At 52.3% G+C, this 17,019-nt stretch overlaps 7 protein-coding genes across 7 annotated transcripts; 3 read left to right on the forward strand and 4 right to left on the reverse strand.

The window, feature by feature from the left end:
- Positions 1 to 119: 119 nt before the first annotated feature.
- Positions 120 to 1,469, forward strand: P152DRAFT_455108 (Zn-dependent exopeptidase). Its single transcript, XM_033678727.1, has one exon. The coding sequence runs from the start codon at positions 205 to 207 to the stop codon at positions 1,426 to 1,428; it is 1,224 nt and encodes a 407-aa protein (XP_033537033.1). The 5' UTR covers positions 120 to 204; the 3' UTR covers positions 1,429 to 1,469.
- P152DRAFT_455109 (AAA-domain-containing protein) lies at positions 1,240 to 5,543 on the reverse strand (the record flags this gene model as incomplete). Its single annotated transcript, XM_033678728.1, has 3 exons — positions 5,292 to 5,543; positions 5,002 to 5,244; positions 1,240 to 4,950 (listed from the first exon to the last, which is right to left on the reverse strand). Coding segments are annotated over exons 1-3 (3,817 nt in total), but the record flags the coding sequence as incomplete, so codon positions are not given.
- Positions 5,544 to 5,764: 221 nt separating this feature from the next.
- P152DRAFT_455110 (MCM-domain-containing protein) lies at positions 5,765 to 8,612 on the forward strand. Its single transcript, XM_033678729.1, has 4 exons — positions 5,765 to 5,888; positions 5,935 to 6,188; positions 6,235 to 6,368; positions 6,416 to 8,612. The coding sequence occupies exons 1-4, from the start codon at positions 5,840 to 5,842 to the stop codon at positions 8,415 to 8,417; spliced, it is 2,439 nt and encodes an 812-aa protein (XP_033537035.1). The 5' UTR covers positions 5,765 to 5,839; the 3' UTR covers positions 8,418 to 8,612.
- A 758-nt stretch (positions 8,613 to 9,370) lies between these two features.
- Positions 9,371 to 10,166, reverse strand: P152DRAFT_391031 (cutinase precursor; the record flags this gene model as incomplete). The annotated part of the gene is made up of 4 exons (XM_033676076.1): positions 9,371 to 9,608; positions 9,680 to 9,800; positions 9,850 to 9,943; positions 9,996 to 10,166. The coding sequence occupies 4 exons, from the start codon at positions 10,164 to 10,166 to the stop codon at positions 9,371 to 9,373; spliced, it is 624 nt and encodes a 207-aa protein (XP_033537036.1).
- A 1,258-nt stretch (positions 10,167 to 11,424) lies between these two features.
- On the reverse strand, positions 11,425 to 13,878 carry P152DRAFT_390179 (seven-hairpin glycosidase; the record flags this gene model as incomplete). The annotated part of the gene is made up of 3 exons (XM_033676029.1): positions 11,425 to 11,733; positions 11,784 to 12,487; positions 12,537 to 13,878. The coding sequence occupies 3 exons, from the start codon at positions 13,876 to 13,878 to the stop codon at positions 11,425 to 11,427; spliced, it is 2,355 nt and encodes a 784-aa protein (XP_033537037.1).
- A 342-nt stretch (positions 13,879 to 14,220) lies between these two features.
- P152DRAFT_455112 (uncharacterized protein) lies at positions 14,221 to 15,543 on the reverse strand. Its single transcript, XM_033678730.1, has one exon. The coding sequence runs from the start codon at positions 15,122 to 15,124 to the stop codon at positions 14,687 to 14,689; it is 438 nt and encodes a 145-aa protein (XP_033537038.1). The 5' UTR covers positions 15,125 to 15,543; the 3' UTR covers positions 14,221 to 14,686.
- Positions 15,544 to 15,632: 89 nt separating this feature from the next.
- On the forward strand, positions 15,633 to 16,993 carry P152DRAFT_511563 (uncharacterized protein). The gene is made up of 3 exons (XM_033682712.1): positions 15,633 to 15,735; positions 15,766 to 15,915; positions 15,986 to 16,993. Exons 1-3 carry the CDS (start codon positions 15,721 to 15,723, stop codon positions 16,955 to 16,957), a joined length of 1,137 nt encoding a protein of 378 aa, XP_033537039.1. The 5' UTR covers positions 15,633 to 15,720; the 3' UTR covers positions 16,958 to 16,993.
- The last annotated feature ends 26 nt before the right edge of the window (positions 16,994 to 17,019 follow it).

Raw genomic sequence — 17,019 nt, forward strand, 5'->3', positions numbered from 1 at the left:
GAGTGGCGTTCACGCTAAACATGGGGCTAATCTGGTTATGGTTTAGCTTAACCAGAGTCATGGCTTGGATACCGTCTGAGCCCAAGCTGAGATAATCCTGGCACTTTCCCTCACGCCCATTGCCCACTGCAGGTGCTATTGTGTGACACGGAACATGATTTGAGGTGATTTAAGGGGGGGGTTTGCAGCGATTGTATATACAGAATGAGATTCCCCATTTTGGCCTCGCTGGCACTTGTACCAATTCAGGTGTTGTCCGTACAATTACCTCTGAAGCCGATGGTCAACCAAGCCCCAATGGCTATACCGGGCACCGCAAAGGACTCCCCCCTTGCAGAGGAGACGAGAAAAGAGCTATGGGGACTACACAAATCCCTGGTCAACATCGAATCTATCACAGAGAACGAAAATGAGGTGGCTAAGTGGCTCGAAAGCTATCTGCAGCAGCGAGGTCTCAAGACGGAGCTTCAGGAAGTCTCGCCGGACCGCTTCAACGTCCTGGCTTACCCTGAGGGCCGTCGAGAAAGTCGGGTCCTGGTGACTTCTCATATTGACACGGTTCCTCCGTTTTACCCGTGGGAATACAACGAATCTACCAATGTCGTCTCGGGCCGTGGCTCGGTGGATGCGAAAGGAAGCGTGGCAGCCCAGGTTATTGCTGCGTTAGACGTTGTCAAAGGGTACAAAGCGACGCAGAACGCGGAACCATCCCTTTCATTGCTTTACGTCGTCGGGGAAGAGACGGGGGGCGACGGGATGGCGCACTTTTCTTCGCACAAACCCTGCAACTACGCCTCCGTGATCTTCGGCGAGCCGACGGAAGGCAAGCTTGCGAGTGGACATAAAGGGAACCTTGGCTTGAAATTGATGGCGAAAGGGAAGGCCAGTCACAGCGGCTACCCATGGTTAGGGCTGAATGCCATCGATATTCTGATCGAGGCCTTGCGCGTCCTCAAAGGCCTGGTCGGGACGTTTCCAACCAGCGACAAGTACGGCGAAACCACGCTCAATATCGGAAAGATCGATGGCGGGGTCGCCGCGAACGTGGTTCCGGCAGAGAGCCACGCTCTCCTTGCATTCCGGCTCGCGACCGGCTCCGCTCCAGCGCAAAGGGAGCGAATCTTAGCCGCAATTGAGACGGTCCAGCAGAGAGCAGAGGAGAGAGGGGGTGGGCTGGAGACGGAGTGGGAAGCGGAGGGATATGGACCTATGGATTTGGACGCCGATGTGCCTGGATTCGAGACGATGGTTGTGAATTATGGAACGGACATCCCGAACCTGGCGGGAGACCATAAGAAGTATTTGTATGGTCCTGGGAGCATCCAGGTTGCTCACGGGCCAAACGAGGAGCTCACTGTATCGGAGCTGGAAGAAGCTGTCAAGGGATACAAGACTTTGATAGAACACGCGCTGGAAGATACCAGTTAAGAATCGTGGCTGCTTTACACATCGTATATTACATTGTGCAATGCCAATTCGGCTTCACATTAAACTTGACCGGCCTCCAATTTCATTGCCACCCTGCCCGTTCGGCAGGTCCCCGCTTCTCCCTCCGACGAAATCATCGTAGATGCGTTGCAGCCTTCTTTGCTCGGGAGCGCTGATGGACGCTCGGGTCGTCGAAAGCGCTCCCACCAGATGCTTCCAACTCACCTTCGGCTGTTTGGACTCGGTCTTTGCTTCTGTCGCCTCCGCCGGAACAGAATGCAGGCTTCTCGCGTCCTCATGATCATGCGATGTCCCCTGCTGTTGCTCTTGCAATTGCTTCTGCCGCCGTCGTGCCGCTTGCATGTTGCTCAGCTTGGCGGCAATATTGGCCCTCTCCGCCAGTTTGGCAGTCGACGTCTCACCGGAGCCCACAGCGTACGACCGTTCGTCTTCGCCGAATTGGAAGTGGAAGAAATCAAGCTGGCCGGTGGGTTTCGGTGGCCCTTTGGAGACACCGTTCGGTTTCGGTTTTCCATCCGCCATCTTACTAGAGCCGATATCATTCGCATCGTCTTGGTCTAGGAGCTCATGGATAGCTTCGAGCTGGGCGTTCTGCACCACGGCTCGAAGATCCGCTCCACTGAAACCTTCTGTACGCCTCGCCACATCTACCAGTTTACCATTGTCGCCCGGCGCATTATCGGGGGACCACACGTCGTCGGAAAATTTGACTTTCGTTCCAAGAGCCTTCAAAATGTCGACACGATCTTCCAACGTGGGCATGTCGCAGATCAGGCTCTTATCCAAACGACCGGGTCGGAGCAATGCGGGATCGATCAGATCTGGTCTGCTCGTCGCAGCAAGGACATAGACGCCACTCAGGCCTTCAGCACCGTCCATGAGAGTGAGAAGCTGGTTCACAACTCGATCAGTGACCCCGGTGCTGTCGTGACCTCTCTTTGGGGCGATCGAGTCGAATTCATCGAAGAAAAGCACGCAAGGTCGCGCTGCTTCGGCGCGTTCAAATAGGTCGCGCACACCTTTCTCGCTTGCACCGATGTACTTGTTCAAAATTTCGGGACCCTTGACGCTGATGAAGTTAAGCCCGCATTCGGAAGCGACGGCGCTTGCTAACAAGGTTTTGCCGCACCCGGGGTATCCGTAGAGGAGGAGACCACTGCGAAGCCGAAGAGGACACGAGGAGAAGATTGGTGCATAGGTGGTGGGATATTGGAGCGTCTCGAGGAGGACTTGTCTGGTGGTGTGCAATCCTCCGATACTATCCCATCTGGTCGTTGACTGCTGAAGTGTAACGTTCCGCAACGACGCCGGAGTAAAACCTTTCAACGCACTTGTGAAATCCGCCTCGGAGAGGGTTGCAGGACCGGAGTCGTTATGCGAGTCTGTTTGCGACGAAACGACCCGAATAAGCGCCTCGTTACGAGCACGACTGGCAAGCAGGACAAGGTCGCCAGGCATGTAGCCATCCGTTTGCCCAGCAATCTCAAGGAAGTCGATCGAGGGGTCCACAACGAAGGATTCTGTGTGGTTGTCATCGATTCGCGGCGTGCCCGGTCGGCTACCCAGGTCACTAAAGTCGCTTGAATTCTCTCGTGAATGCCATGCTCGAGCACGCGAGGGTTGCCTGGAATGTTCGCTAATGCCATTCGACTGCTTCGGCTCCTCCTGAAGGCTTGCGTGTCGCTTCGTCAGGAGTTCCAAGACTTTCCGCCTTCCCTCCTTGTTCGGAGCTTTGACCGTTACGATCTCGCGAACTACGTGCCCTCCAATGATCACGTTGTTGACCGACTCTTTCCCAGGAGCAGTCGCGAGAAGTACGATGCCGCTATCCTCCGTGCAGTACTGGCGAACAATAGCACATAGACATTCGCTGACATGCCGACTCCTCCCATTTTCTCCACCTACTTGCAACTCCGTCTCCACCGGGGTCAAACGATCCATGTCATCCAGAACAACGATGGATCTACCGCCGAGTCGGGCACCCCAAGCAGCGGATGCGAAGACCCGTTCTAGGTTCTCTTTGATCGTGCCAACCCGAGTCTCTTCAGTGACCAGGCTTCGGCAAGGGAAGTATACGACGTTGTACAGTGACTCATCGCGAAGCTGTTTGGCAAGCAGTTGGGCCAAGTTTGTCTTGCCCGACCCAAGCCCACCAGTCAGAAGGACAGATGAGGAGTTACCGAGGTGCATTCTGAGGTCTTCGATCAAGTGATCGATACCAACCATTTCTGGTATTTTTGCCGGTAACGGTTCGCCTGGAACGGAGAGAGTCAATTTGCTCGACGGCATTCCAATCTCCGGCTGCGTATCGAAAGAAAATTTTCGTTCGGCGCCCAGGAACCAAAATGTGCTTGGCTTGGAGGAGTCGTTCGGTGTTTGCGGAGGCTCGAAACGCACAAGACCCCCTGGCCAGGTGAGAGCTCCAGGAACCCCTTCAATGGAGGGTAGGACCATTCCATCCGTAATGGGACCATCGCATAGTCCATTGCCGAGAGGCCCTTTGCCAAAGAGAGTTTTCAAGCGCTCGGAAGCTTCATCCTTCTCTTGCTTAGACTCACCCCCAAATTTGATGCTGGAGGTTTTGGAAGAGGAATCGCTTGTGGCGAATGGGAAAACCTTGAGAGTTTTCACCGCCGAATCCCTGGATCCTTTCATTGCACTGGGTTTGGCAACTTGCAAAGGAGCAGCTTCGATCCGTACAATTCCACCTACGAGTCCTTCCGCAGCAAGGACTTGACATAGAAGGGTGGAGAGTGCCATGTGATTGCTATCTGGAGCATCGTCCCAGGCTTCCAGTTTAGCAACCACCTTGGCAGCTGGCTTCTCGATTTCTGCCTCTTTCTGTGGATCCGCAGGCTCCTGGAGGCCGAGCGGTTTAACGAGCGACACAGAAACCCAATTTACGCCTTTCAGCTGTTTTGACATCAAAAGCTGGCGGTCCACCCAAACTTTCAGTCCATCTTTTTGCGTCTCACTCGGCGGCTCGTCATCGAACCATTCCGACGCCAAAGAGCGATCGACGCCTCGAAGGAAGAGGCACCCGCGGTTCGAAGGATCATCCCGATGTCGATTTCTGGCCGCACTTGCGCCGCTTTTGCCGCCTGCGCTTCGTCTCCCAGCGCTGCCAACACTTCGAGTTTCCCTCCCCGTGCCCTTTTCGCTCTTTTGGCGCGTTTTAGGCGCAACAATGATTTCCGCATCCGGAGAGATCTTAACAAACGGCGTAGTATTGCTCGGGGCTGGAGCGAGAGACGTGACCACAATATTCGCAGTAGAGGTAGGGGACAGGTGTAGTGTAATCGGATGCGGTGGTCGCTTGGAGGCTTCTTTGTTCTTGGAAGGCGGTTCGTATAGAGGATTCGGCAGCGCCCGTACCTGGGATAGAAAATTGAGCTCCAAGAATTGCGCATGGAGCTCAATCATTTCCCAATCGGCAGCGGTGAGCGGTTCGATATTGATGGTGGTCGCTTGAATCGGTTCAAGATGAAGCGAAATCCCAACCTATGTCACAAGTTTAGCCGTGGGAATCACAGCGGAGCAGTGTCGAACCACCTTCTGCAGGTTATGGAGACCGAGTAACCGCGCAAATGTCGTGTCTATTTCAACCACGCTCACGTCTTGCTCTCTGCTACCCCTGGCTAATCCATCTCGTCCTACAACAGGCGCAACCTTTCGCTTGCTCTGCATGCCAGTCCATCCTACGAATATGGACCGAGGTGTAGACCCGGACGTCTGGCTGCTGCCCGTGGGGCTTGGCTCGCGATAGGATATCTCAACTACCACATTTTGGGCAATCTTTGAAAGTCAGGCTTAGTTGGCCGTTTCGAGAAAAGGGAACTTACTGTATTCGCGTTGACCAGCGCGGAAACCAGACTTATGGGAAGATTAACTAGACAGTTCTTCAACTCGAGGAGGGCGATTTCGCCTTGGACGGACTGGCCAGACTGGGCCATTGTCATGACAAAATGAATCCTATCATAGCACTTGTACCAGGGAGCAAGGAGGAAGACAGAGAATCAAAGCCTGCTTGATTGCGAAGAATTGTTGAAACAATAGTTACGAACTGAACTGTACATCCACGTTCCATAGAGAATCCATCCTTGAACCGAACTTCCCGTCTGCGTGATCACAGTTAAGCCGAGGTGGCCGAAGTTCAGCGACTAAGCCACATCTGATGTGGGTCCAATCTGGGGGTGAGGCTGGGGACGACAGGGGTTTGGATAGAATGTCTCACGTGACTAACGCGACAACGCGACGCGTGCTTCTAGGAACTTAAACCCTGCCACCTGGTTTCTGTGAAGCGCTCAAGTTCGACGACACCAACAACACAGCAAAGCACAGTAACTCAAGACATCGATCATTCTCTCTACCATCGACGTGACAAAACAAAATGGCGCTCCCTCAGATGAGAGCGCCGGTGAACTATACAGAGCAGCAAGGTAATTTACTTAACGCGCATCCGTTGCTTCTCCTGACGGATGATAGATGCGATCCAGGATTTTTTGAAGTCTTTCAAAGCAATTGAGACAAGCGAAGCGCTGGAAACGCTGAACATCAATGACGATGATCAGGATGAGGAGTATGATTTCATGGACGAGTCAGACGAGGGTGGAAGGGGCCAGCGAAGAGGGCAAACCAGAGCATCACGTCAACCGAAGGTCAAATACATGCGGTTACTGCAAGATGTTGCCGACAGAAAGAGCAGTCATGTTTTGATTGAGCTTGACGATCTTGACGAAGTACGTTTTCCGGTATCCTTTGCACAACCTCAGCTAATTTTCACAGTATGAAAAACCGTACCGAGAGCAAGGCCAAGACTTTCAGCTAGTTTCCTCAATTGAAGGGAATGCGCAGCATTATATCGAGATTTTCTCGCGTGCAATTGACAAGGTCCTACCTGAGCAAACCGCAGACCTAACGTATGTGCATCATTGTATATATCAAGCATCGTACTAACCACCAAAAGCTTCAAAGATGACGTCCTTGATATCATAGTCGCTCAACGACAAAAGCGGAATGAAACAATCCAAGAAGCTCAAGAGGCTGGTATGCAGTCTCTAGATGCGGAAATGGTCTTTCCTCCTGAGTTGACCAGACGCTATACGGTCAATATCAAACCGCGTACTCCGTCCGGCTCTTCAGACGAATCGATATCCTCAAAAGCGCTTGCGGTGCGCAATATCAAAGGAGAACATCTCGGACAGTTGATTACTGTCCGTGGTATTACGACCAGAGTATCTGATGTCAAGCCGTCAGTGTTGGTTAACGCCTATGCCTGCGATCGCTGTGGATTCGAAATCTTCCAGCCCATCACCACCAAGCAGTTTGCTCCCTTGATGGACTGTCCTGCGAAAGAATGCAAGGATAACGGTAGCCGAGGAGAACTATTCCACTCCACACGAGCAAGCAAATTCTTACCCTTCCAGGAGATCAAAATTCAGGAAATGTCCGACCAGGTTCCTGTCGGTCATATTCCTCGTCTTTTGACAGTCCATGCACATGGATCGTTGTGCAGACAAATCAACCCTGGAGATGTGGTTGACCTTGCAGGAATTTTCTTGCCCATCCCGTACACGGGTTTCAAAGCCCTACGTGCTGGACTTCTCACCGACACATACCTGGAGTTACAGTGGACCAATCAACACAAGAAAGCTTACGATGACATCGTTCTGTCTCAGTTGACTTTGAGCAGGATGAGCTCACTACAACGATCCGGGCAGCTCTACGAGTTTCTATCGCGCTCGATTGCCCCCGAAATCTTCGGCCACATCGATGTGAAAAAGGCGCTATTGCTACAACTAATCGGCGGCGTTACCAAAGAAATGGGCGACGGCATGCGAATTCGAGGAGACATCAATATCTGCTTGATGGGTGATCCCGGTGTTGCAAAATCCCAATTGCTGAAGTACATCACTAAAGTCGCACCGCGTGGAGTATACACGACAGGTCGTGGGTCCAGCGGTGTAGGTCTGACCGCAGCGGTGATGAGAGATCCAGTCACGGATGAAATGATCCTTGAAGGCGGAGCCCTGGTCCTGGCCGACAACGGCACCTGCTGTATTGATGAATTTGATAAAATGGACGACTCGGACCGCACAGCCATCCACGAAGTCATGGAGCAGCAGACCATTTCCATTTCGAAGGCCGGCATCAACACGACCCTGAACGCTCGCACGTCAATCCTTGCCGCTGCTAATCCGCTCTATGGCCGGTATAATCCACGAATCTCACCTGTTGAGAACATCAATCTCCCTGCTGCCCTACTCTCCCGATTCGATATCCTTTTTTTGATGCTCGACACCCCGGACCGCGAATCCGACGAAGAGCTGGCGAGACACGTCACTCACGTACACATTCACAACCGGCATCCCGATCCCGTAGGCACGGACGGCACCATCTTCTCTCCGGCAGAAGTCCGCCAATGGGTCGCACGAGCGCGCAGTTTCCGGCCGGTGATCCCAAAGAGCGTGGCTGATTACTGTGTTGGTGCATATGTTCGCATGCGAGCCCAGCAGAAGCGCGATGAGAATTCCAAGCGTGGAGCTTTCACTCACACCACCCCTCGTTCTCTCCTGGCGGTCCTCCGTCTTGCCCAAGCTTTGGGACGGCTGCGATTTGCCGAGGAGGTCATATCCGAAGATGTCGATGAAGCTCTGCGTCTTCTGAACGTCTCGAAAGCCAGCTTGTACGCTGACGAGCAAGATCGCAATGCTGACCAGACTCCAGCGTCGAAGGTCTATCGCCTGATACGCGGCATGAAAGAAAGTGGTGCAGCGGCCGTCGGGGATGGATCGGGTGCCCTCGATCTTAGAAGGGTTAGGGAAAGAGTCATGGCCAGGGGCTTCACCGAGGACCAATTTGAGGAAGCGGTGGATGAATATGCCATGCTTGACGTGTGGCACACGACCACGGACGGAACAAGGCTTATTTTCATACAGGTTGACGATGAGGATGAAGATATGCAGTAATATCGGTACTGGTCCGTATGGTGTTTCTATAAGCGTTCTGGCGCAAATTCCTCTATTGGTCATGGCAGTATGAGTTTTCATGTATGGTTTGGTAGCCCAGTGCAGAATTGGGAGCATTCTTTTCGTTTTCCACCCGCGCAGTAAGCCGTGTCGGCTTGGATACCTTTACGCACATTCTAACGCAACGATGCCTTTGAGTCCAATTGGTAAAATTGCATACAAGAAGATAATGACGTCGGTTCAACCACGCCGAAGTTCACAACCGTCTTCCCCTGCTACGATCGTTGCGTCTCTTCTTCTACCTGCTGCCGGACGGGGGGGCCAAACCTCCCGATCCACCCGAAAGGCCTCCAAGCCCACCTCCTGAGCCGCCAAGAAGACTTGCCAGACCTCCGGATGAGCCTCCAGAGAGACCAGACAAACCGCCGAGTCCTCCAGATGAACCGCCAAAGAGTGACCCTAGACCTCCGGATGAGCCTCCAGAGAGACCGGACAAACCACCGAGTCCTCCAGATGAGCCCCCAAAGAGTGACCCTAGACCTCCGGATGAGCCTCCGAGACCTCCAGATGAGCCGCCAAGGAGACCTCCTAGACCGCCGGACGACCCTCCGGAGAGACCTCCTAGACCGCCGGATAAGCCTCCGGAGAGACCTCCTAGCCCACCTGACGAACCACCAATACCTAGATCGAGCATACCATCAGAACCGAACTCGCCCGATGAGTAATTTCAACTTACCACCAGAGAGTCCTCCGAGCGCTCCGGTCGAGCCACCTGAAGAGCCGGTCGAACCACCTGAAGAGCCGGTAGGTTCTTCGGTAGAAGTCCCGCCGCCTGATCCGCTCGAGGAGCCGCCTCCTGACCCCGCGGCGTTGATCTTTTGAACCAAGAAATTCACTGCGTCCTTACCATCGCCATTGGAAACATAAGCCTGGAACCCTGTTAAGGTATGCTTTTACAGGATCATCCGTTTTCTTAGACTTACGAAATGCCCACCAGTGACGCTGAGCCCTTGACCGCAAACACCATCGTCCTCCTCGCAATAGATCTTGATCTTGTCCTTCGGGAAGTTCGGAACCTGGCCATTGTCTTCCGCGTTGCGAGTGTCTCCAAAGAGAACGCCTCCTGCAATTTTCTCCTTAATGTTGTTTGGAAGGGCTTTGACAGAGCCATGCATGACAGCAGTCCCTTGGCTGTTCCTCGACATCAGTATGTCTCGACACAGAGTAGCGTGGAAAGAGGAAAGAGATATGGAGAGGCTCACCTGAAGCCTCCGAAAACGATGATGGAATCCGGGCATTTCGTATCCGCCGTTGTGAACATGCGCGTCGCTTCGCCAATGGCCTCTTGTGTGGTGCCCTCTGCTTTAACATTGTCCATCAAGCCTATATGGTTTAGCTGTCTCCATTCCACACGTCGGACCTTAGGGCATACCGGCGGTATAAGGCCCGCCGACTCCTTGGCAAATCACGTCGTTATTCAACGCTGATTTCAGTCCACTGCACACCTGCGGGCCCATACTTCCACCCTGAATGATCGTTAGCGGAGGACATCGACCCTGGGACTTCGCGGCAGCTTACCATATTCCCCGCCTCTGTGGAGGCACGGGCGAATATCAGGATGACCTTCTTGCAGCTACCCTGGAGGAGCTCATTGGAAGTGGAACTTCCCGATCCGCCTCCGAGACCACCGAACTGCGGCGCTGCCGCAGTCAGGCCGCTCAGAATGGCGATAGGAGCGGTATACTTCATGATGCTAAGCTGGCACCTCTCAGAGGGAAGCTAAAATATGAGAATGAATGGCAAATCAAGAATGAAAGAGTGTTCAAACAGGGCAGTGAGAAGGGAACTGGTAAGGCGTAGGAAAGCGAGGTTCGGCAGGAGAGTCCATTAATCTTATACTCCGTGCCATCATGCGAATACCTTTACTCACAAAGCCAAGGAAGGTATATGATCTTTCAAGGGGTGATGATTGTACCGGGTAGGGTAGACAAGCTCCCTAAAACATTGTCCATGTCCGAATTTCTGTGAGATTCAAAGTGCATCCCTATAGGCAAAGCCAAGGGCGTTCTAGTCCCAGATCAATATAGGAGCTATTGCGCACAGACGGGGTTGTTTGGAGGAATTGGGGTTGAACGAGAAACGCCAAGCTATCTATATCAGTGGACAGGGGATTTACAATATATATGTGACGAGCACGAACCCCTGAAGGTTTATTCATCTCCTTGCCCTACAGAACCGATATGCATTGGCCGACGGTCGATGGATATATATTGACCTCATATATCTAAAGCGCCATATCAAAAGGGTTCTGCATAGAAAGTAAAATGGAGTGATGGTAGTTCGGAGTAGACGCAATGAAGCCTAGTTTCGCACAGGGTTGGATAGCTTTCTAAATTATGCATTTCCAACTTGCCTATTATTTCATTTGTTGTCATATCGATGCTGGTTTGTAGGGCGAATAGACTCATAATGCAAGCCTTGGCCATCTATTTCCACCTTCCTGTGGCGGGTAGTAAAGCTCCGCGATACCAGTAAGCTAATGTTTCTTGAGGCCACCCGACAGCACATATATTGATTTCCGGATCGATCTGTCATTTCCACCTAGGCTAATATTCGGCCCGGTTTGTGATGAGTCTATTTATACCGGTTCGACTCAGATGATCATCATAAGAAACGTTGCCGATTGGTTTGAAGAGTGAAGAGTGACCACGGTAATACACTCGGACGGTCCGGGCACGGAAGGTTTCCAAATTGATAATTCAATCGGTACATGGAATATTACATACCATGCCAGCAGTACGAGTGCCAAGAGCGAGGCCAAAAGCAAGATTGGCAAGCGGGATCAGTCAAACCGGAACGTCTCGTATCAATTCGCGCCGAAATATGAGGCACACCTCTATGCATATTGCTTCCGACTCGGAAATTCCGAGCAACTCCTCCCAATGCATCTTATCACCAAGATTTCGAATATCCCAGGATCAGGTGCAGGTCCTAAACTTTATTTCACTTATTGACTGTCTTCCGCGCGGGGGAGCTGGGCAGAATCTTCGATCTCACGGCCCTCCAGATTTCGTTCCGTGGCGGATGATCGCTTCACGTGGGTGTCTTGCAGATTCGGCTCTGTGCCGTCCCTGCTTTGCGCGCCCGGCGAGATTGTGCCGTCGGCGCCTCGTGGCTTTCGCTTCCAGCCGGTTTTGAAGAGCTTTCCGAGCTCGAACCGTGGGAACGGGTGCGCTTCCGTATTGAACACGACGGATTCCAATGGGAGTAGATCGTTCGGTGAGAATAATAGATAGAAGTACTTCAGGGTTTCAGCCTAGCGTATCATTAGTGACATGATTTATACAGCAGATGCTGCCGACGTACCAGCCAGAAGCTCTCCATATTGTCTCTGGGAGAAGGAGGAATCTTCGTGACGTCGCCGATACTGGTGAACCCCGCTCCATCATCCACAGCAGTATGTCGAACGAAGGATTGGAACATCTCCCAACCCCAGTGACGATAGATTTCATCGCCTGTTATCCGCCACATATAGAAGAGGCTCTCAACCGTTTCTGGACGCTGCAAGTTATGAGCATCAAGCGGTTTGATGATGATGTCACTCCGCCAAGATGCATCGTCTGGATCGGAGGACGAGAAGTGATCCGGAGAAGCCAGCTTGCCCTCCTCAAGCATATGAGGCGGATCGTGGAGATGGAAATGCGCGATCTCCGGCGCCAAGCCTGTTACGGGGGCTTTGTACATGGCCCAGCAGGTCTTCGTTAGCTCTTTTGCAAGATCGAGATCTTCCTCTTGCTGCTTCGACCATTTTCCCGACTGCTTGGCTTGTGCAACGCTGACACCGCCAGTTGCAGCCAATGCGATGGTGCCGGGCATGAAGCAGACGAGATGATCCATCTTTGGCTCGATATGCCCATCAATGCCATTAGGGCGCTCAGCGAGCAGTGTGAAGTTCGAAGGAAACGAGTACGTGACCAAGTGTTTTCGAATGCCGCGAAGGGCTTGCTCCCACATATCCAGGTAGATCGGCTCTTGGTTGGTAGTTTGCAGATATTGCTTGATCAGGTATTCTAGAGCGCGTCAGTATACAATTCCTGCTTGGCGGAGTTTCATACGTACCGTAATAGGAGTCCCCTCGACTTCCTAGCCGAATATTACTCCCTCTAAAGGTTCCTTGATCGGCATAGATGAAGATCGGAACCAACCCATCCTCAGCACCATTGTCATCTACAACCTGCATGACCTTCTCCGCTGTCTCCCAGTAGTGCGTCTCTCCAGTTAACTTCGCCAGGTATTTCATCTCCAATTGCAAACTGGTCGCTTCTGCGGTGGACGACGCGCCGCCATCCGCATGGGACAGGATGCCTTTCGACGTGCGCAAGTTCACGCTGGCATACGGGACGCCCGAAGAGGACTCATACGCGCCTAAGAGCCGATCTGCAAGGTCCGACGCTTTTTCAAGGTATAGGTCTTCATTTTTTGGGGTTCCAGCGGGTAGCGGAGCCATATCCGGGAAGGCAGTAGACAGGTAATGAGCTGACAGCAGCCCGCCAAGCATCCGTATCGTTGTCTCGAAGGTGTTGACCTCGTGATCCCGGTTATAGTCCAGTGTTGTTGAGATCCAGTCCCGGGCATGAGCCAGTTCCGTGGTCAGATTCATGAGCATCAGCGTGTCTAGAGCATCCACTATGATCCAGCCGACTCCGTTCGGGGGAACCATCTGTCGATTGGTCTTGGAGATAGGTCGATACTCGTCGAATCCCCATCCATAATCCTCGTAGGCTTTCCAGCTAATCTTGAACGCATCTCGTACTTTTTCTCTTCGCTCATCCCAATCCGGTTTTCCGTGGGTTTGTGTTGATTTCCAGAAGCTGGAACCGCCTTTCTGAACTCTTTTTACATTCTCATGAGAGAGTAATCCTTTCCAGTATAGGAACCCGAATACCGTCAACAACAAAAAGAAATAGACGCCATTTTTCCGCCATACTGACTTTCGTCTTGACGCCGCGTAGTATGGCTTGTCCTTGTACATGGGCAATCCCCCACTTCCGCCATCGAACATTCCACCAATTCTATCCGCCACTCCACCACCGCCATGTCCCGTCCCCGAAAACCGCGAGCGTCCCGTCGTTCCCCAAACCTGATCCTCGAATCTCCGTTGCGGATCCGCGAAGCTCGGCACGTTCCGCGGTAGTTTGAACGACATGCTCTCGTCCTCCGTTCCCGGCGATAGCGCCGCGCTCGCCTTCTCAGCTCGAACGCTCTCGGGGATGTATTTGGCGGTCTTGCTCTCGAAGACCTGTTTCCCGGATTCGAGGAGCTTTGCGCTAGAATCGGCGACCTGCTGGGTGTATTGGGCGGCGGAGGTGACGGCTCGGGTTGCGGCGTGGCGGGCGGAGAATCGAAGGAGGTGGACTGCAGGAGCGGCTCGGTGGAGGTTGAAGGGATCACGGTTATTCATTCCCCTTGACTATGGAACCTAGACCATTTCACAACCAGAAAATATCCACGAAGGGAGATAGTTACCATCACCAATTCTTCGCCAATCGCGGTGGTACTCCTAACAATAGTAGCCAGATTTCCAAGCGCGGTGTTTAAGTTACATGGGCCAATCAGACTTGGCTACTGTGAGTTACTGTCCCTTGCGGGCTTGCTGCTGATTGGTAGGTAATAATACAGTTCCCACAGCTTACGTATAACTGATAACAGATGTCGCACGTGATGTGCTAAAATGGTTGGGAGTGAGGTGTTGTTGTTACAGCAGCGAAGTTGTTTTTATTGTGTGTTGTGTGTAAGTTGTGTGTTCTAGCTGGTTCCCCGGCCCTACAGATATACGAGAGTCACGGCAAGATCATTAATGCAGTTTGTAGCCTTGACTCCTAGAGCTCATGCCTTGGCCTGCGACAACAGAACTCGTTAGATTATATAGATAGAGAAACCACCTCCTCAGAAGCAATATGGCTATCAAAGACCATGGCTCCGCAGCATGTTTGCCCGCTTGTGCTCCGTATAATATAGTAGCTGATGTCTAGGCTTGCCGCGATGAATCGCTGCGTCACCCCACTAAACCCTTTCTCTTTGCACTGTTCTCAACATCTCTTAACATTTCCGGTCCAGATCATTATCCCTCTTCCTGCGAGTTCAATCAGCAACGAGACTCGCAAACATGAGATTTCAGACTCAAAGAACTGTTCCAAGTATTATATATTATTTTACGTAGCTGATTTCGGCTAGATGAGTGAAATTGCACTCGAGAGGCTTCGTCACAGCTACTTCTTGTCCGCGCCTACGACGCACTGCATCTCTTTCACCGTGTCATTGTCTCCCTCGGACGGTTGGTTCTTTAGTTCACTGAGGTTGTATGCTGTCTCTTCCCTCCAAGTCTTTGCAAAATTGCGGTGACCCTCGCGTGTTCTCGATGTCGCATCCTCTCGGTGAATCGGCGTCTCATACAAATGAGGTAGAAAGTTACTCTTGCACGACCAAGCTGCGAAGTAGTCGGGACATGATTTGGGTTTGCAGTACCAGGCCCACCGGCGCGTTAGCGGAAGTGTGGAATTATCGGTATCGGTATCTGTGTCGACCAGACACTCCCCAAAGTCCTGGTCTGAGATGCATGCCCCAACAAAGTTGCCCTCGTTTTCGCCATTGCCGTCTCCACTTGCGAGACGATTCTGAGTAACTGGGCGCTCCATGACTTTGTCCATGTCAGTTTTGAATGCCGTTCATTTACTACGCTAGGTGCCTATATGGTTGTCCTTATTTCTTATGGCCCCGAATGAATGTAAGGAGATTGAGCCTCGATGTGGAAGAGCAACGATTGCTGGCATGGAGAAAGGACAGAACCCGTGGGAATTCTATACGTCGATCTGGTGAAAACAGGACGAAGGATTTCTGGTAGCTCTGTATCAGTCTACTCTCTTCCATTGCCTGTGTTTCCAGATGGTGGTGGTCTTCGCACACGTGTATGGCCATAATTGGCCATCACAAAGTATGTCTGCCTTTCCTACACCACCAACAAAGGGCAGGTTCCCGTCCTCCAACCAAATCTAATATACAGTGAGCAGTAGTCCAAAACTCATTGGCAGATGGACTGAAATGGCACGTAGTATTGGGTAGTATTGGGTAGTGTTGTGTGAGTAGCTAAGATGTATGCTCATTCCATTATATGCTCTCCGCATGAGGACAAGAAGCCTTTCGCGACTATAAAGCCGTGGCTGTCCTTGTCTACGCTGCGGTATTTCAAATCCTCCCCATTCCGAACTTCCAAACACAGCCCTGTTTGCTCCAAAATCTGATAGCCATGTCTACATGCCAAGTGGAGGAGACCAGCGATGTTCCACTCTAGGGCGATGCATCGGACAACACCACCCAGGAGAGTATAAACCAGTCGGAATATCCCGGCGATCAAGAGACACAACTTGCCGGCTCCATCATAGTGCAGTACCTGCTGGAAAACGTCGCCGAGTTTCGGCAACTGACTGAGCTTCGGCAGCAGGTAAATAAACCCGGCGCGGAAACTCCAAGCTAAAATTAAGAGCATGACGGTTGACTGATGCCTAACATAGGGATGGAGCAACCCAGAAGGCGATCGATTCTTCCGAAAGCAACGCCACGATGCCGACAGCACTGACAAGAAGACAGCTAGAATGTTCTACAAAATGATGAAGACGATCGGCCAAGAAATGCATCAGTCAACCCGTGCTCTTGCGATTCCAAAGATGGTTGCGAATAGCCCAACCATCCTAGACATGTGTATGGCCCCCGGTGGTTTTCTTGATACGACGTTGAAAATGAACCCTGGAGCCCACGCTCTGGGATTCAGCCTGCCTGTTTCCAAGGGAGGGCACCGGACGCTGCTGCGAAGAGATCCCAATGTGACACTCAGATTCCTTGATGTTACGATGCTTGCTGAAGATATGGGTCTCACAGACGTCCCAGCCGAGCATCCCGACACGAAGAATCTGCTACTCCAACAGTTCGAACCCGGACAACGCTTCGATCTTGTCTTATGCGACGGTAAAGTCCTTCGTACCCACGTCCGGGCCGCATATCGAGAGCTGCGAGAAGCCCGCAGGTTAACCGTCACACAACTTGCTCTTGGCCTTGAGCACGTCAAGGTTGGCGGAACCATGGTCGTCCTTCTTCACAAAGTCGAGCACTGGAACACGGTCTCCTTACTGTACAAGTTCAGCAAGTTCTCTTCTCTCAAGCTCTTCAAGCCGGCACCGCAGCATGCGAAGCGCTCATCTTTCTACATGATCGCCACCAATGTCCAGAGCCAGCACGGTGAGGCGGTCCGAGCGGTGGAGAGGTGGAAGAGGGAGTGGAAGGTCGCAACGTTTGGAACGGACGAAGAATACGAGGCCCTTCGTGCGCCGGGCTTAGGGGCGGAGGAAGTCCTGGGTGGGTTTGGGTCCGAGCTTGTGAGGTTGGGAAGGGAGGTATGGGGAATTCAGGCACGGGCCCTGGAGAAGGCACCGTTTATCAAGAAACGACGGACTGCAGGAGTCCGAGTCGGGCCAGTTACTGCAGCGTGATCTTGGTATAAGGATGGCCGATGCAAAGGGGTAGACGACTGAAAGGTGGAACGTCTCTTGGC

Source organism: Eremomyces bilateralis, assembly GCF_010015585.1.
Source record: "Eremomyces bilateralis CBS 781.70 unplaced genomic scaffold P152scaffold_3, whole genome shotgun sequence".
Classification (NCBI taxonomy): Eukaryota; Fungi; Ascomycota; class Dothideomycetes; order Eremomycetales; family Eremomycetaceae; genus Eremomyces; species Eremomyces bilateralis.